The sequence below is a fragment of the Protopterus annectens genome, chromosome 2.part1, assembly GCF_019279795.1.
Source record: "Protopterus annectens isolate FY-2018-M chromosome 2.part1, PAN1.0, whole genome shotgun sequence".
NCBI lineage: Eukaryota > Metazoa > Chordata > Ceratodontiformes > Protopteridae > Protopterus > Protopterus annectens.
Window position 1 is genome coordinate 1,957,607,025 of NC_056729.1, and position 20,650 is coordinate 1,957,627,674.

General features: G+C 39.3%; 1 protein-coding gene across 4 annotated transcripts in view; it reads left to right on the plus strand.

The window, feature by feature from the left end:
- DST (dystonin) overlaps positions 1–20,650 on the plus strand; it is a 4,096,730-nt gene that overhangs the window by 2,470,792 nt on the left and 1,605,288 nt on the right. Inside the window, exons 23-24 of one of the 4 annotated variants that reach the window (XM_044063349.1) lie at positions 718–3,648; positions 4,407–7,389. The exons of the other annotated variants lie outside the window; for them this stretch is intronic. Of the exons in view, the coding sequence (XP_043919284.1) occupies positions 718–3,648; positions 4,407–6,449 (4,974 nt within the window). The 3' untranslated portion in view covers positions 6,450–7,389. Of the gene's footprint in view, positions 1–717; positions 3,649–4,406; positions 7,390–20,650 lie in introns of those variants that run through there. 4 annotated transcript variants of the gene reach the window in all.

The window sequence follows — 20,650 nt, forward strand, 5'->3', positions numbered from 1 at the left end:
TTCATCAGTACTAGGTTACATTGACTATATATACATACATACACAAACACACACACACACACACACACACACACACACACACACACACACACACACACACACACACATAGACATATAGAGAGTATCCCATGACAAGTAATGAAAAAGTAGGGGATTTTCTCATGCAACCTGGCCAAATTGACCATAGAATGTAAGAATAGTGTTTTGAGTGCACTGTGAAGATAGGTCATTGTCCTGATGAGAGTATGTTTGGGGTAGTGATCATGTCCTGTCTTATTGTACTAAACCTGCTTATAGTATGGAATGTAAATTGAACCTCTGTTAAATACTTGCTTTATATAGCATATGATTGTTTTGATGAATCTCCTTGTTGCATCAACTGTCATAGTAACTATATTTGCCTTCCATTCTTGGTATTATATAGGCTGCTTGCATTCATAATTGCATTAGGATTATTTTGTTTTCATTAGTTGTCCCTCAGTTCAAGCTCCTGGTGTCCTACTTTTACATTTGCTTTTCTTGAATGCACTGAACATAAGGAAAACTTTGTTCAGAACTGCTTGCTAAAGCTTACTGTTGGCAGAAGGTGGTGGGACTTAATTCTCCTGTGTAGAAAATTGCTGAAATGTAAGTATTTTTACATTCTTCATTAAATATAGATCAATTTTTTTTATAAATGTCTGAGCACAATTTGATCATATATTTTCATTTTTTTAGAATGCAAAATGCAAAGATTCATCAGTTCATTTAGCCTTGTCTGAACATTTAGAACATGAAAAGGTGATGAATCTGAAGCTTAGAGGAAACATAAAAGAGTTTGAACAAATATTAGATGAGCTAAGAAAACAGAAACATACAGTTGAAGAAGAATTGTACAAAATTAAGGCATCAGCAGAAACAGAAAAGAGAAACCAGAGTAAAGTCATTGAGGAAATAAATCTGCAGAAAACCAAGGCTGAGTATGAGTCAAAGCAGTATTGCCTACAGCTAGAAAAAAGTGTCAAAGAGAAGGCAGCCGCAGAACAAGAATTAGAGCATGTATCTCAGCTTACACTGCAGGCCGAGGCAAAACGAAATGCCCTAGAAAAAGATCTGAGAGCTTTTAAGAGAGAGATTGAAGAGGGCACACTTGCTAGAAGAAAAATAGAACAACAACTGAATCGGAAAGAGTTGGAACTCAAAGAAGTAGAGGAGCAGAAAAAAGCTTTAATGCAGGAGCTTCAGACAAAGTCTTCTGCTGTGGAAGGTAGTTCAGAGTATGGAACACAATGGCAAAGCGATTCTCTCAAGTCTGACTTTGAAGGAAGTAAACACATTAGGAAGGTGCACTTTTCTACTGTCACACAAACGTCTGTGCAGCAGCAGCTGTGCCATAAATGCAGTAGTGCTACCGCAACTCAGTTAAGGCTAGAGCTGGAGCTCAGAGATGCTGACATTTTGCTAAAGAAAAAGGCGGAGGAGCTTGATGCAGCCAACAAACAAGCTGAAAACGACGTGAGCGTTTTAAAAACAGACCTGGCTTTACTTCAGCATCAGAAAGCTGCAGCTGAAGACAGAGCACAGGCAGTGAAAGACGAATTAGCTATAATGCATAATAATGTCACTCAGCTGCGAACAGAGCTGCATCAAAGCAAAAGCAAATCAGAAATCTTAAAGCACGAAGTTTCCCAGCTTAGGAGGACTAGTGTGAGTCCTCAGGAAGAGTCGACAGCTAAAAAACGTTTGGAAGATGAACTGAGCAAAACAAAAAATGAAGCAATGGAACTGAGAAGCAAAGTAGAGGAAGTTTGTCGATCACAGGTGAAAGCAGATTCCACTATAAGAAATCTAAATTCACAGGTAGCAGCACTTCAGCAGGAAAAAAGCTTGGCAGAACACAAAGCACAGGTGCAAAAAGAGGAGGCTGACAGTTTGCGAGATCAACTTAAAAAAGTACAAGAGCAAATTACTTCTAGTTTGAAATCTGAAAGAGAAAGCATTCGAAAAGCTCATAGCCTACAGGGTGACATAGACAAAAGTACGGTGATGATTAACAACCTGAAACTAAAGGTTGAAAAGCTGACAAGAAATAATGGTGAAATGGAACGAGTGATGAGGAATCTGAAGTCAGAAAATGAAAAAATGATTTTGGAGAAAAGTACATCACAGGAGAAAGCTGAAAGCTTGAAAGCACAACTGGAAGGCCTGAAAGGACATTTAGCAAATGCAGAGGAACAGCTGCAGAAGAAAACAAAGATGGAACAGGAACTTCAGTCTAAAATAAGAAGAAATGAAGAAGACCTCCTTAAAACTAAAAATACAGTCGAAGAGATAAAAATAAAGTTTGATGAGCAGAAGCTCATCAGCATAAAAAGTGAGAAGGATCTTAGAAGTCTGAGATCAGAGCTCAGCTCTGTGTCCCTTGAGAAAAAGATGGCAGAGCAGAAGACACAGCTGCAGGAAGCTCATATCCAGGAGCTTAGCTCTAAACTTAAAAACTTACAGAGTGAAATGCAGCAGAAAGTTAGAGATTTCCAGGACAGTCAGAGAAGCGTGGCACTGCTATTGCAAGAATGTGACAGCTATAAGAAATCTGTTGAAGAGTTAAAGAGGAAACTTCAACAGCTTTTGGAAACTAATTGCAGTACTGAAAGTGAAGTTAAAAATGCCACATATAAGCTTATCACTCTACAGCAGGAGAAACGTGTGGCTGAGGAGAAAGTGAAGTTTCACGAATCAGAAATTAGCAGTCTGAAAAAGAGACTCGAGCAAGCTCAGGAGGACCTTTTACGAAGGCAAGAGGCAGAAAGAATTAGTCAGCAGAAATGTAGGAAACTTGAAGATGAGCTGCAGATAACAAAGCATGAAGTAGAGGAGTTAAGAAACAGCTTTAATTTGCAAAGAAAAAATTATGATCAGGACTTGATTTCAAGTGTGATGCAGGCCAAGAGCAGCATTCTGGAAATACCTTCAAAGAGAGCAGAAGATTTTAGAAATGGAACAGAGTTTGGTGAGCAGGACATTAAAGAGTTAAGACATGAAGTAGAAAAATTAAAAGCTATGAACCAGGCTCTGCTAAATAGTAAATCAGCTACTCAAAAAGATATAGAGAGTCTGGTCCACAGTATTGGGCAGGCAGATAAAGAAAAATATATTTCAAAGCATGAAATTTCAGTGGAAAGAAGCAACATTTCCGAGTTGCCCAGTCATACAGTTCATCAAACAGGGGAACGTCGTGCATCAGACAGAAACTGGAAAGATTTAAACACAGAACTATCAGAACTTAAGAAAGCATTAAGTGATGCAGAAAAAGCATACAGTCAAACTGAAAATCAGGACACATCACTGACCAACTCAAACGAAGTGAAGAAAGCAGAAGTGAATGTACTGAGCGGAAAAGAAAACATGCCTAAAACCACTTCCAGTGCGGAATCTGGGAAGGTTAAGGGTGTAGAGGATAGTCAACTTTGTCAATATCAGAAAGAAAGCAATGCACTTTTAACAAAACAAGCAACGTATGGAGCTGTGTCTGTTAAACATTCTGAAGAAAACAGAAACAACATTTTTCAAAACACAAAAAATGAGTTACAAGTCACGCAAGGTATTAAAGACAAACATGACATAAAACACAAACAAGAGGAAGACACTGAGTTAAAGAACTTACATGAGGTATTTATTCAGATTAATTATTAAGGTATTGGTGTTGGCTGTCTTTCTTTTTTGTTACAGTGCTGTATTTTTTTAACAGTAGATTTCCTTTATTTTTTTTCAAAATCCAGTATTTCTGGAAGTCCTGATACTTTCAAATATAGTATATTAGCACCTCGTTACTGAAGAGTACAGATAACTTTTTCTGCCAGTTGGCTTACAGGATTAAGGAGTTATTAACGAACTGCTTCCTTTGGCCTAGTGGTGCAAGGTCTGATTCTCAGCCTCCATTACCTGTTTCACTGTGAGCAAATCAGTTAACCAACCACTGCTCCCGGGCAGAGTCTGAAAAAGGTCCGTGGAGATCAGTGCTCTGCCATGGAAGGCAAATGCAAATAAAAAATAAGACTTGCACTAAACAGATTTTGGTAAAGCACATCTTCTGTTTATGTAACACAGTCAATAAGAAATATACAGGAATTGTTTCTGAAAATGTTATATCATTAAATTCTGTTTTCTTAATGACAATATAGTAAGTCACATCAAATTATAACAGTACAGAAACTTTAAAGTTCTTCTGAACTTCTCAATTACCTTTTTTATGAACTGCATTAATAGTGCTGCCTCGATTTCATTGATTTTCTTTGCTTTATATATACATATATTTTTTTTCCTTAAACATTCACTGTAGTAATATTACTTTGATTAATTTTGTGGAACTGCATGTCAATGTTTGATTGAGAGACATTTCTTATTCTGTCAAAAATTCATGTTCACAGGTAGGAATTCCAGATGAAAAAATACACGCCAAAATGAAAAATGCTCCATTTGAACAAGGAAGACTAATATTTGACAGAGGGCAGGAGAACTCAGACAGTAACTTGGATGAATTAAGGAGACTTGCGTATTCTGGGAACAGCAATGAATACATTCCAGACGACGATGCACATGGAAGCTATTTTGAACGAGATAGTAGAATAGAAGCATTACAAGCAGAAGTCTCTGTCCGCACAGAGAAGCACGTTCAGGGATATATATTTCATGGTGAAAATGTTGCAGACCAAGTAAGAAGCGCTCTAAAGAATCAAGGTCTAGCTCAGTGCGGAAGTGTTTTACCTGAAGATAAACAAATGTTTCAAGGACTCCGACACATGGTGAGTGCGAGTCAGCTGCTGGAGTGCAAACTCTTGAATGCCGATACTTTTCAGCAGCTACAAATGGGACTCAGGACCATTGGTGACATCCAGCAGACTCTTGAAAAATATTTAAACAGAGCTACAGCTATAGCAGGTTTATACATTGAGGCAGACAAGGAAAAGGTCTCATTCCAAGTTGCCAAAAGCAGAGGAATAATTGAACAAGCTATTGCACTGGAATTTTTGGAAGCTCAAGCAGCAACTGGCTATATTATTGACCCTGTTACTGGTCAAGCTTTTCCAGTTCAGGAGGCAGTGATCAGGGGAGTAATTGGCCCAGAATATCAGCCTAAACTATTAGAGGCAGAAAAAGGTGTTGTTGGATATACACATGGTGGTAAAACGCTGTCTGTTTTTCAAGCAATTGAAGCTAGGTTGCTTGAAAGGCAGAGAGGAAAGCGTATCTTAGAAGCACAAATTGCAACTGGAGGTATTATTAATCCTCTGATGTGCATTCGGGTGCCTCAGTCAATCGCGGTTGAGCAAGGCCTAATAAATAATTCAACCATAAAATTTTTATACGAGCCAGCTGCAAATGCCAGAGGTTTCCATCACCCCAAAACTAAACTGCCTTTTTATTACAGTGAATTAATTAAAATGTGTGTATTTGATTTAGAGAAGAAATGCTTCCTCTTACCATTTGGAGAAAGGCATATATCAAATCCATCAGCAGAAAAGTGTCACAAAATATCTGTAGTTGCTACAAGCACTAGAGCAGAAATGACAACATTTGATGCCTTCCAGAAACATTTTATTGACAGAAAAATGTACCTTGAACTTTCAGAACAAGAATGCGAATGGAAGGAACTTGCATTGATTGATTCCCATGGAAATCCATCATTGTGCCTTACTGATACAAAAACCGGGAGAAAAATTCATATTAGTGATGCCTTAGCACAAGGTGTAATAAATAAATCAGAACTGAATCAATATAAAGAAGGGATCCTTACAGCTATTGAACTTGCAGACATGTTTGTAACTAGATCCAAGGTATCCAAAGATTGTAATAGTCCGATAGCCGGCATCTGGAATGCTAACACTAATCAAAGACTTTCTGTAGTAGGTGCTTTGCATCAAAATCTTATTGATCGTATAACGACTCTGAGGCTTCTTGAAGCTCAGGCTTGTACTGGGGGCATGATCGACCCCTGCAGTGGAAGGAAATACAATCTTGAAGAAGCTGCTAGCAATGGTTTGCTTGATGTAGGATTTGCCAGACAACTTCAGCTGTTTCAGCAGGCTTTTGCTGGAATCAGTCACCCACAATCAAAGAAGATTATTTCAGTAGCACAGGCTGTAAGCACAGATGTTGCAAGCAAAGAAATTTTGCAGAGATGTTTACAGTTTCAGTACTTAACAGGAGGTCTTATAGATCCTAACACACATACCAGAATCTCAATTGAAGACAGTGTAAAACAAGGAGTGCCTGATCCTACTGTTATTTTACAGATGGTAGATGAGAAGTCATACATTAAATGCCTGACTTGCCCTACTACTAAAAAGAGGATGACATACAAAGAAGCTTTAGAAAAAGCTGTATTTGACTGCCACACAGGATTGAGATTACTCGAGGTTTCTCAGCAACGCAACCCAAGTGTTTCTAGCCGATATTATCCAACATTCTAAACATCTTATTTGCCAGAAATTGATGGAAAATATCATCCTTAGAACTATGTATCAATATTTTTGTGTTCTGCTATTTGGCACAGAGAACTAAAGCTCTGACTTGTTAATGATCTGTTTCCTGTTCCAAGGATACAAGGTTTGAATCTTCCCATCTTCATTAGCAACTGTGTGACCTTGAGCAAGTCACTTAACCAGTCAGTGCTTATATGTAACTGGGAATTTGTGCTAGGCTCCTTAATGGTCTTCTGGACTGTATGCTTAGTAACTATCTATTTTGATTCATTTTACTTTCTGAATATATTGTAATAAAGCAGAGCACACATTGTTCATATCAACCCAGTTACATAAATTGTTCAGGCAATAAAATGCATAGACCTTTAAGGGTAAAATACATGTCTGTTTACATAATAGCTCAAGCCATTGTATGATGCAGTACTAGAGGCACAAAGTTTCTTGCCTGATAACTGAGTAAAACTGTGGTCAGTAGCAGCCAGACAGCACCTTAACTGAAGAATGTAAAAAAAGTAATGAATAATGATCAATAAGTTGTATATTTTTAATTTTTTTTCTGTTTAAAACAAAGTTATTTGTTACTGCTTAATATATCTTAAAATTATAAATGCATTTCTTTATTCATTTATTGATTAAAATATGAAGTTTGTATTGCTAAAAATAATTTGCTGTGATCATTGTTTTGTAAAACAAATACCGATGTCTGAACTTGTATATGGTGGGTCATTTCTTGTCCTTTTTAGTTCCTGGCTGTAGTCTGTACATTAAACAATATAGCACTTGGACCATCTAAAACAATAGGTAATTGCCCAAGTAAACATCTCAGTAATGTGATTTACCTCTGGACTCTTGGGAACATCAGGAGATTGAAAACAAATTACAGTGATGCATTACTGTAAAATAAAGCTGTCATTTTCTGTCTTGTGAAGAGTTTTTCTTTATCTTACTGTGTACCTTTGTCTTTCTGAGTTATGTTTATAAGTTGCATTTACAACAGAACACCCCAAAACTTTGTTTTTTTCAGATAAAATATACCATTTTACTAAAGAACAACTTCTGATTTTATGTGATTAAGTAAAATATTTTGCAATCCATTTTCATTACAATTCTCATATTATATTCCTTTTTATTTCCACCAATACTTTTATGTAAAATGGTGGTATGTTTAATTTGCATAAGTGCCAACTGAGCACGTAAGCCACGGAGTGCTGCCGTGTAACTTTTATGTGGTTTCCTAGTGGCAGCACATCAGTAGATATTCTTTGTGCACTTTATCTCTATGTGTAGTTTGAATTAATAGTTAAGCCCAGAACAGGATGCATTTGTCTGATATATAACAACAGAGGGAAAAATATAATTTTGCATGGTAGACAGGAAGAGTTTGTCCACAGTAACACACTGAGTTGGGTTGTACTGTATGTGCCGTGGAAGTTGTAGTAGCATTACAAAGTATTCAGTATTACTACCTTAGAGAATGATGAAAAAATACATTATTTGATTAGGGTTTTAATGGTAACTCACTTTGGTTAAAATAAGCACTGGTATCTTCCTCATCCTGTTTGACACTTAACAAAACTTGGGGGGGGGCGTGCTACATATTTATAAAACTAGACCAGTAGAAATGATTGAATCATTGTTCTTGCTTTTACAGTAACTACTGGTGTGAGTAGGTAAGCTACTGTGCTTGGGAAGAGTCCACAGACCAGTTCATTTACAGGTTATAAAATAATAAAATGGAAACCTGCCCACCTCTCAGATGTTATATGCTGTACCCTCTTCATGTGGTACCTAAGGTCATCAAAATGGACTTACAGCAGAGAGTTGAACTCATCAGGTACTGGGGTGAAACCTTTGAAGATTCTAAAATGTGGAGGACCCACGCAGCAATGAGCTAAGAAAAACTTGAGTTTTATATTTATTTATCCTTTATTGGCCAGGTTACTCCCACTAGGGCAGTAGCCTCTTTTCAGGGGAGATGAAAGGTGGTATTTAAACTATTAGAGGAAATTTGTCCACAACATCAAGTTACTTCTCCTACTTGTTTCAATAGATGCCACGGGATCTTTTACATCCACTTGAGGTACCATAAGCTCAGGCAGATGGGGCCTCCATTTAACATCTCATCCGAAGGACAGCACACTCAGGACTGCAGCACCCCCCATCATGCTGCACTGTGGTGTCAGCAGTTGATTTACCTGATAAGGGAATAGAACCCACTGCCTTCTGCACTAAAGGAAAGTGTGCTACATTTTGCACCTCTGACAGTGAGGGATATGCCATATTACAATTATAAAACTAAGTTTACAATATTAAATTTACATTAAAAAATTCTCTGAAGCCTTTGTAATCCTTGCCTTATATACTGTAAGTGTGAAGATGGCAATGCTGAAGAAAGCACTGCATAACAGATCATTCCTGAGGTAGGTAGGTATACCTGGAAATGCAGAACAGGGACTGGAATATGAAGAGGACATAAAGGTTGAAATCACAGTAGGCTGGCATGTGCTTAGCTTCCGGCAGATGGGGTACGTGTGAGGGATGACACTCAGAAGGGGAAAAATAGTAATAATTTAAGTGATCACTGTTTCAGGGGACTGGGAAAATAAGCCTGGAAGGAGATTTTGGGAGCCTGGAAGGTTGGGCTGCTAGGTGTCAGACTGTGTTTAATGGTAATAGAGCAAGACTGTGTACCCTGAAATTCAACAGTCCATAAGAAGAATATGTGCAGAATAGGGCTAAATCTCGTTCTATTGCATTAGAAAAGTATTTGGAACTTTCAATCATTAGAAACAGTGAGAGAAGTCAATGCCGAAAGTTAAAAGAATGTGGGGTGCAGCGGTTCTGAAGGATTTTCTGCTAGAGGGGAATAAAGAAACATAAATATTGTAGACAGGGTGCAGAAAAAGTTAACCAGGATGGTTAAGGGGTTAGCTGGCAATAAATACGAATGGGAGGTATATGAATGAAAGGGACGTATTAAGGTCCATGGGGCTATGGGAGACGCATGACAGAATGTAATGATGAGAAAAGACTGTGGGAGGGTGGCATGGCCTTCAGACTGGCCGCATTCATTTTAAGAGGTTTGTGAGAAAACTTTTGAGTGAAAAAGGATTACAGGTAAACACTAGGCAATCAGTCTACAGACCATTAATAGCCCAGCCATTAAAACATGTTCATAAATTCCCTCCAGCCTCAAAGATGACAATATAATATTGACTGTGGAAGAATTAGAGGTCGCCCATCCAATTATCTAGGTTTATCTTGAAGGTGGCAAGGGTGATACTTTTCTTGACATGCAGTGGAAATTTGTTCTAGAGGTAGGGGATATGTTGGGATATGAATCTATCATGCCATCATGTTTTGTTTGTCTGCTGATGAAAGTTTAGTTCTCTTAAATGGGCACTCATGGAAACATATATTTTGTGGTGAAAAAGAAGGTCAAAGAGGGTTGGATATTTCATGGCTCAAAAGCTAGACCTAGATCCTACAGAGGAGTCTAAAAGAAACTGAGTGGAGAGACAGGGTCGTCGGTTTATCCTCGTAACTAAAATTTCTGAGGTCACCAAGCATTTTATTAGGAACCTCTGAGGTCTGTCAGGCTAAGTGATGTTTTTAAACAAATGTATGACAAAAAGGTTATTATATTCATTAATGGTTTTGATAAGATATGAGTAAAGGATAATTGAGACTTCTTTGAATCTAGAGAAAATGCCTTTAGAAATTAGATGAGCCAGGTAGTGTGGAGACGTGAGGATAAAAAAAATAAAGAAATATCAAAAATTACTAGATTCCTTACAACAGTGTCTGAATGAAGGGGTGAGTCACCTATATGTATGGGAAAATGTTTTGTTTAAAAAAAATAGCTCCAACTAAACGGTTGTTTTTAATAATAAACTTCATTTTTAGTCCATTCTTGACAGAAAGTGTTTTTTATTAACAAACTTCATTGGTGATTTTTTTTTACATACGGAACTTTTAGCATTATTGCTTCCCTGTTCCTCATAGTACCAATATTGTTTTTTTCTAATTGTTGACATGGTCTAACCCATGTTGGAGCAATTGTGAGTCAGTGAAAGACTGAATAGAGTCTTTCAGTTTACATCATCTGCAAACTTAGATAACCATAGGCCAAGAGTGTTGGCCTGGTGGAGTGAGAAATAGAAACTAAATAGAAGGCCCAACACTGAGCCCTCTGGTGGACTACTGATAACATTTTTGCTTTCAGAAGTGGCATTTTCACTACATGCCACAAATATTCATTACTTGGAGTAAAGTTCTTGAGTATGTTGTACATTGTAAACAAACAGTATAAGTCTTGTAAAAAGAAGGGAAGGGTAAGTAGAATAGAAGAAGAAGCTGGGGTGAGGAAGGGGTTTGTTAGGAAAAGGACATCTGCAGGATGTTATCTATCAGTTAGGCAGACTTGATTAATATTCTGTCTCCTTCTCAATGTTACATATGCATGTGTATAATGATGTAAAGCACGTACCAGACTGTACAAGTTGAAATAAGATACTACCACACAGCGCAGTTTAGTATGAAGCTGTGGAAAGAGGTTAAGCCTTGCAAGAGCAAAAGAAGTAACTATGGTCAGCTAGCATGGATAAAAAGCTGGTGGGAGAGATAGACAGAAATTTATCTTTCCTTCCCTTATTCTTTATTCTTTCATTCTGTAGTTACCCACTTAATCCCACTGGGGGATGTGGGTAAGTTGAGGCTTATTATGGCTTCCACTGAGCACGGAACTGTGAAACTAATCCTGAGCAAGACAGCAACTCACATTTACTAACTTTCACAATATACACACACTGTTGCGGTCATTTTAGAGAAGCACTTCACCTGCAGCATGTCTTTGAGATGTGAAAGGAAACTAAGCACCTTGTGAAAACCTGTGCAGACTGAAAATAGATGCATCGTTTCTGCAGAGAAGGCAGACCAGGCAACAACTGAACTTGAGAACCAAGTATTGCAAGGCATTAGTGCAAATCCATTCATCGCTTTGTCAGGCAGGCATGAATTAATGAGTACCGCAGTTCATGCAGAATAGAAGTAAGGTGCAATGCAGCATGCAACAAGCCAGTAGATAAAGGGATTACTACACAATACTAGTATATGAAAGGAAGAAATATTGCTGATGGTATAATAGCAAGAAACATGGAAGTTATTCTTTCCTGTCCATTGAAGTTTTGGTCCAGACCCTATAACATGACTAAAGATATGCAAAGTATGTGTAAAGTGGGCAATGGTTTGATTGCATGGATTCATTCATTCCGAAAATAGCACAAACTCCTTTGGTCATTAAATTTATATGAATACACTGATTTCTGGCCTGATAATGTGGCTCCACTGCAGTAGCCTAACAGCTAATTTAACCACAAGACCACCCTGAAGGAGTTATTACTTAGCCAGAACCATTGAGATGTTTCTTGCCAAAAAAGTAAAGAACCTCTGGAAAAAAACATATTAAAAAGCTAGTGACACATTATGGTTAGGTACGGTTCAGTATATATTCTATATATAATCGTAATTTGAAGTGAGCACCCACAACATTGCAAGGGCATGCTGTCTCTTCCATGTGTGCATGCTTGCCGCTATACATGTGCTGCTGATGGCTACCATTGCTGGTTTGGCAGTGTCAGGCTCACGTCCAGGTCCTTAGTGCTTGTAGTGCCATGCGAGTGGAAGTGATCAGTTTACTAGAAGCACCACTCCCTTCTGCAGGATGGGTGAGCTAGCAACATCTGCATATTCCCATTCTGTCTGCCTGTCTATTATGGTGCTTAGCAGAAACTAGAACTCAGGTCATTTAGGTTACAGTTAGAGCCATCTCAAGTATCTGTTTACTATACATACAGTTCAGGTCTTTGTGCCTATATTCATTATAGGAAACTTCCTTCATTCTGTGCCTACAAAAGTCAAACCTTCAAAGTGTTCATCTAGTCACCAGATCACCATCCAGAAGGTATATCAGCCCTGCCTTGGACCTCAACAAGAAGACATGTCTGAAGTGCCAGAATTTTAACCCAAATGCCAGAAATAGAAGGTGCAAGAAGCTTAAGGTGTTTCTAATGTCTCGATGTGCAGTGACACTGGAAAATAGTCCATTCAGAGATAAGCAGAAGGGTCCCTTACAGAGTCCTGGGCACACACTGGAGCAAAGGAATAAGGTAAGGGAACAATAAACCATATGTTGGCCAAAAGTGTATTCTACACATACTCACTGAAGAACCGGCCTTGTCTGCTTTGCAGCCTGCCAGCTGTCTGTTAACTTGAGTGGGATCAGCTTCACATCACTTATCAGCTGAGAACTGTTTCCCTGACCGACCTCTTTAAGCTTGAGTCATGGGGTTTGAGTGCCATGTTTCCTGTGCTTAATTGTATGGCTACTGCATCAGGTCACATGGTGCAGATCCTTATAAGTCTAGGGTCAGTCGGGGACCTAGACAATACTCTTCTTTTACTTCTGTGCAAGTCTCAGCCTCAACAGAGAGAGTCTAAGAGCCACTGCTAGTCCTCCTATATTTGATGGGTATATGACCACATAAGATTCATTAGTGAACTTGAGGTTCTATTTGTTACAAAACATATATAATTTTGTAGGAAATTTCAGCTACCATAAAACAAACTGGAATACCTATATCTCCAAAGTTGGGTATGCCCAGGGATTTGTAGATTTAATAAATAAAAATTCTTTGGAAGGGATAGTTAACAAGCCAAACAGAAGACAGACTATTCTTAACCTGTTTCTAACTAATACAGCCTCTATATGTACCACCCATCTTCTATATATGTCCATCCCTGATTGTGTCAGATCATAAACTTGTAACCTTTTCTTTCAGAAACTCTAAAACCCTTATAGTCATTAATTCTGAATTCAAGGATTTCAGACATAGAAACCTCCTCAAATTATACGATGAGCTATCCAAATTCAGTTGTAATATCACCAGACCCAACAACTACACAGATGCTATTTATACAATAAGTGCTATGACCTGGCTACCCCTACTTCAGCTAAATGTAATGAGAGGTTTCAGAACAAACCACCTTACCAGCTTAAATAAACTCTATAATGAAAAAAAATGATTAATTCATACACTAGGTCTAAAATTCTTCATATTAAAGACTGCACAAAAGATAGGATCTGGCCTAGTAAGGCAAATCATGAACTTAAATTGGTTTCTGAAACCAAAGATAATTATAAATCCTTCTGTGGTTACATTATGAAAAAAAGAAATAGAATCCCACAGTGTTCTGAACTCATCCAAAATGGCTCCATCCATTCAGATCCACTGTACATAGCAAATGTGTTAGCAGACAAATTTAGAGCAAACTTTATCCTGAAAAAAAATTAGTTCTTCAAATTTCAGAACCTCCTGTACCTGCTAGTATCACAAAATAACAAGCAATGAAGGCTCTGTTTAAAACTAAAAACATTACTTCCATTGGGCCTAATACCTTACCCGAATGCCTAATAAACAGAACCAAACACGCTCTTATTTAACTTGCGCTTAGCTGCAGGATTTAGCTTCAATGTATGATGAATGACTGTGGGGATCCCTGTACACAAGGCCAGCCTTACCACTGATTTGGGAAGTTATAACCTAACTAGTCTGATTTGCACAGCCATGGAATGCATCATAAGTGCCTTCATAAACTCTGACATCAAGAACCTTATCAGCCCAGACCCACATCAGTTTGGCTTTGTCAAAGGGAGAGCTTCCTTACACATTATAATAACCTTTGAGAAGGTCACATAGGCTGTTGACAGTGGTCATTCTGTTCACACAGCATATTTCTATCTGGTCAAAACATTTGACACCATACCCCATACTGCCATCATAAACAAGGTAATTGTCTTAAACGTAGAGCCATATGAGGTGACTAGCCAATTGGCTGAAAGATAGAACACACATAGTTAAGGTGGCAGGCACCTCAAGATGTATGAAAATAACTAGAGGTGTGCCCCAGGACTCAGTAGTGGGACTCCTCTTTTACATCATCCACTTCTCCAATCTCCCAACTGGGAATCAGGATGTCTGGTTAACTAAGTTTGCAGATGACTGCAAAATTGGGCATTTTGGCAAATCTCTCTCTCTCTGATATACATTGATTATAGGAACTAATAATTTAAACAAGTGATTTATGGAAAAAGGGATATATATTAAATGCAAAAAAGCATAGTATTTTCACATTTGCTAAGCAACTCTCTCCCTCAATATGTGGTGTTGTCAGTACTCAACTGCAAAATTATAATGTAGTCAAGGATCTTGGAACCTGGTTTGATAATTCCCTGACCTTTGACCACCATTTAGTAGTACTCAGAAAATCCTTCTGTTTAGCACAACTAATATCTAAATTCATGTCATCTGAGTCAAGAAAAGTTATCACACCCCTTTATGGAACCCTATTTAGTAATTAGATCAATTATTTAGTGCAGCAAACTCTTTGCAATGTACCTTTAAGCAACCGAAAAGACCACAGAGGTTCCTTACCAAAAAGATTGTTGGCTTAAAGTCCCTGTTCTGTCAGGAAGAGTTTTTGAAACCTTATCTCTTCATTTGGTTTAGTGCAGGCTTTTGCATGGTAATATGTGCCTTGTATTTTGCACCATTAGGGGGACCATCTTCCTTGATCTCCCGTATCCTTGCATGTCAGATACCACCACCGATATGAGGACTATGAACTTGCATCTCTACTACCACGTAAATAAAATGCACTGAAGAGAGACAGTTTATTACCTGGTGTCCACCTCACCTGTGGAACAAACTTCCCTCACAAGATAAAACATGTGAAATCCTAGTATCTTTCAGATTAAACCTGGATGACTGGATAGGTACCCATAAAGTTATTCAAGGACTGACCTGTTTTGCTGTTTTTGAGAATTGGGGTACAGTATGAGGTTGGGTATTGGCAAGCAAGGCGTAAATGGTTCTTTAACTCATATGCCTTGTCTTTCCTTTGATAGTGTCATCGGACGTCATGGACACCTTCAGTCACAGCAGTGTCTGGGGACCGGACAGGAGTTTCCTTTAATTTGCTGTGGGCCAACAGCACCATTGGTACTGCATTCAAAGTGCTTACTAGGATTGTTGCTTTAATAGCCAAGACCTTGCAGATGACCTATGTGCTAATTTTTCCCTGTTTGGATGACTGACTTCTGGTCACACCAACAGTGGACTCTCCAACAGAATCTCTTCTATGGGTACTTCCCTGTCAGCAGGCCTTTGACATAATTGCTAAACCGGGGAAAACAGAGCACTTTTCAAAGTCAGTTCTTTCTGCTGAGAGAGAGGGCCCATGTCATGGCTTTGGCATCCTTTGGAGGGGGGGGGGGGGTGTCATACCTGGGTCAGAGTTTGGACTTGGGCATCATGGCATCCATCATCTTACTTTCCTGTTTTGCCCAGCATTGCATGAACATTCTTCAGAGGACAGTGAGTTTCCAGTTCTCATAGAGTCATTGTTTCCTTATTAATTCCCTTTTTTTCCTTTTGAAGTTCTAAGATCCTTAGTTGTAATTCCCAGTGCAGCAGGACTGAAGGTATTAAACAGAGGAATATACATTAAGTTCAAAGTTCCCAGTTAGAGTGACCCTGGTGTTAGTATTTGTAAGTATGCAATACTGAGGGTGGACAGGACTTTAATGATATTGCATTATATTTTGAGATTCGCTGTAATGATTTCAGAGACATACTTTATTTTTCATATTTGTGGAACTTTCAGTTGTAGGCCTGACACTTGTGGGAGATGGATTTTCGTTTGGTGTCAGATCACTTGTCATTAAGCTGTCAAATTCTGGACTGTTCCAATAATCTTATTTTGGAGATTTCCTTCCCTGCAACCAAATCTGCCCATAAATTCTGTTGAGTGATTCATTATTAGTAGTTGGACAGCCCATATGAGTTTTTCCCTGGTCTACAACAGGAGAAGATGCTATGAAACCTTTTTAATCTGAAAGTGAGATTATTCACTTTGCATATTCTAGAAGTGATCTGAAACCTGAGCCCCTGCTGCTCTGGTCAGACAACTCACTTTGGCATCTTTCATGGACCAGCGGGGCCACACACACACACATTCATACCTTGAATGTCTGGAAGTGAACTGTCAGTCATGGTGTCACCCTAGTAGCTTTTTATATCCTAAGGAAGTGAATGGGCCGGTGTGCTCCATCAGGTACAGTTCCAGCTGTTTATATTCTAAGGAAGTGAATGAGCCAGTGTGCTCCATCAGGTACATAGGTTCATAGGTTCATACTAGGCTATCTGCCCTAGGGCATTTATAAGCCTAGCCAGAATGTGTGTGGCTTTTGCCACCCATTTTAAATTTATTTTGCTATGCCCTTTTTCGAGGTTAGTATACTGTGCCTCTGTCTAACAGTGACACAGAAGTGATACCCGAGGTAAACCTACGATCTCCCATCCACTCATCAAGATTCCTCTTGAAGAGAGTCAATGAGGGACTCTGCCTAACCTGGACTGGGATTTTATTCCAGAGTGAAGGGAGCCTCTGGGTTATGAATCTATCCCTCCAGCATGTCCTATTTATTTCAGTGCTGAGGTTCAAGTCTCTCGAGCGTGTAGCTCGATGGGATTTGCATTTTCTGAGGTGCAGCATGTCCATTAATTCCGGGTTGGTCATGGCTTTATACGTCAGGCACAGATCGCCTCTGAACAGGCGGTATGCCACTGAGTAGAGCTGGAGTTTCTTTAACCGGGCAGCATATGGCATCTGTTTGAGCCCTTTGATCCTCTTGGTGAGGTACTTTTGGGGTCTTTCCAGTTGCTGCAGGTGTCTGGTAAGGTACATCCCAAAAGGGGCATTGTACTCAATTATGGGCCTGATGAGGGATGAGTAAAGAGGCACGATGACCTCCCCTGATCTAAATGTGAATCCCTTCATGATTAGGTGGGCTATATAAAATGTTTTTCTAACCACTTTGGCCACGTGGTTGTCAAATGAGAGATTGCTATCAACTTGGGTCCCCAGGTCCTTAATTACTTCTTCTGTACTTAATGGATTACCACCTATGTGGTAATTTATGGGCACTTTGTTTTTGCCAAAGGGGATGACTATACTCTTTTTGGCATTTAGCTTGAGGCCATGGCTCTGGCACCAGTTGTCTGTTTTTATGAGGCCCTTTTGGAGGATGCTTGTGTCGGCTGGAGAGTCGATTATGGCGCCCAGTCTACAGTTCCAGCTGTTTATATTCTAAGGAAGTGAATGGGCCGGTGTGCTCCATCAGGTACAGTTCCAGCTGTTTATATTCTAAGGAAGTGAATGAGCCAGTGTGCTCCATCAGGTGCAGTTCCAGCTGTTTATATTCTAAGGAAGTGAATGAGCCAGTGTGCTCCATCAGGTACATTTCCAGCTGTATATATTCTAAGGAAGTGAATGGGCCGGTGTGCTCCATCAACTACAGTTCTTCTTCTGTACTGGAGCTGAAAGTAAAAGAGACTTGTTTAGTGAAGATCTCTTAGGAATGGGTAGCATTGGGTGCAGTATAAACACAGAGAAAATGCTGTGCTCATCCATTTCTGCAGGTACAGAAAGGCATGGGTATCTAGGACATGAATGCTTTCTCCCTTTCATGGCAGACAGTTTCTTGGACTATTCCTAAATTTGGGTGAAAAAATAAAAAAAGTTATCCATTCTTATCTGCACCTGATGTCTGAGAATGGTGCAGTTTCTAGTGCTCAGGTCAATGGGACCCAGAATGGCAAGACTTCCAGATGCTTGACTTCTTTTGTGTATCTCTAAAAGGACTTAGAGGTATCTTTTAACACAACTTTCTTTACTAGCCAAATAAGTCCTTCTTAGCTGGAGTGGCAGCCAATTCCACCTTCAAGCTTTTTTGTTCCTTTATATTCTTTGATTTCACTTGATCTCCATATCTCTAGTAAAAATTTTAGAGGTCACTGAAGATGCTAAAAATCCTTCTACCTAGCAGATGTAGTATAGTAAGCCGAAAAGATTTTCCATATGGGCAGTGAGGTAATCTTCCACCATCTCAGTTATTCAGTTTGTAGATAATTCACTCCTCCCTCACATGCCTGTTTGACTTGGGTATTAGTTGTCTATAGTCAATACTCAAAGTGCATGCATCTTATTGTCACTTTGGAAACTTTATAACTCTACAGAGAGCAGAACTATGACACTGTGCATGCTTGTCAGGTTTTTCCTTAAAGAGTTCTGCACATTTATCTACATTTAAAAGTTCATTATCCTCCATAGCACTTGAACTTCATGACAGACAGATTTGCCTAACTCTCTTTTTAACTGGTTGGTTTCATGGACCTAAAGTTCATGTCTTGGAAGACACTATCCTAGGCAGTCTTTATTCCTGCTTGCAGGAGCTGCAAGCTTTGATATTAAGGGATCTTGTCTTAGTCTTTCATAAGATATGGGTATGCTTTAGGCCTAATCTTCTGTAAAGTTGTTTCAGAACTTCCTTAAATCAATCCATCATCAGCTTTCCATTTTTCCTGAGGCAGACTCCAGAGAAGAAAGGATACTCCATGTCTTTGACATGGTCCTTCAGGACAGGTGTGATTTAAGAAGCATATGAGTTCAAGATGTTGGACCATTTTTTAGCTGTAACTTTGCAAACAGTAATATTATGGACTGCTAACTGCTTTATAATTTGCCATCAAGCAGCTAAGTGCCCGTTGACCAGAAACCTGTCACGTATGACTCTGTATTCATATTAACTCCTCAAACCAACTTATCTCACAACGGTAACACACAAACACAACTAACTTTTATTACGTGATAGCTAGTCAAAATTCATTCCATCCATCCATCCATCCATCCACAACCCCTTTTTCCCATTTTTGCACATGGGGTCAGAGTGTCACTTCAACAGTGACAATCACCTAGAGCCAAGGTTTACACCACTGGGTGGCTAGCCCTGCCACAGTAGTTCCACACCACACACTCACACTTATGGCCAGTTTAGAGTGTGCAGTCCATATACTGCATGTCTTTGGAATGTGAGAGGAAACCAGAGCACCCAGAGGAAACCCACACAGATGCAGGGAGGACATGCAGACTCCACACAGAAGGCACCCCAGCTGAGAATCAAACCAGAGAACCTGTTGATGTGAGGCAAGAACATTATCTGCTGTGCCACTGTGCCAGCAGCCTATTCAGAATTGTTCACAGAAGCTCAGGGCAGCCATGTCAATGGCTGCATAGAGGCTACTTTCCCTGCCATAAGAAAGCCCAAAACTAACTTTAAAAAAAAAACACTGTGGCAGCATCCAAACAAAAGAAAAATATCATGGCTAAATTCAGGAAGTTTAACTCCCATAAAGATTAAAAACTCTCTCACCAAAATAATCATGCAGCCAAGAGGGCTAATTAAGTTCAATAACTCCAATTTGAGGTTGAGACAGACTCCCAGGCATAAGACAATCATAAAGCCTTATTCACCTATGTCAGAAACCACAACAATAGCTCACAGCAGTGTGCTGAACTGGCGGTTAATGGTGCCACATTCACTGAGCTGGGTGATATAGCAAGTCTGCTGTCTGACACAAACAGTTCCAACTTTACCCCCAGTTCATCCCAGCCACCTCTCAAGAATTACCTTCAAACGTAACCCCTCCAGCAATTAATAGAGAGCATGTCCTGGCTGTGCTCAATAAGGCCAGGAACACAGCCTTAGTGGGCTCTGATAATATCCCATGATGCCTCCTGAATAGTCTAAAACATGACCTGTCAGAACCACTGAAAGTTACTGTTTAACTATAGTCTTAAAATAGGCTTCATGTCATGAGAATGGAGAGCTGCAGCAGTCATCCCTTTTTATAAGGGTGGACCGTCAACAGATCCTGGATACTACAGACCCATCAGTCTGACTAGTCTTATATGCAAAGCCATGGCAAGAATTATCATGGAAATGATCAACAAAGACGTAGGATACCTTCAGACACTGAATCTATCCCACTCTGGTTTTGTGAAAGGAAGGTCATGACTACAGAACCTGGCTGACTACTTTTTTGAGAAGATCGCCAAGACAATGGATGAGGGTAAAACAGTCCATTACTGCCTACCATGACTTGGCTAAGACATTTGTTATAGTAACAAAGTCTGGAATTAGGTATAAACTCATATGTTACATGCTGGATAGCCAACTGGCTCAGAAATAGGACCCAGGAAGCTATGATTGGTAAGACAACCTGCTCAAA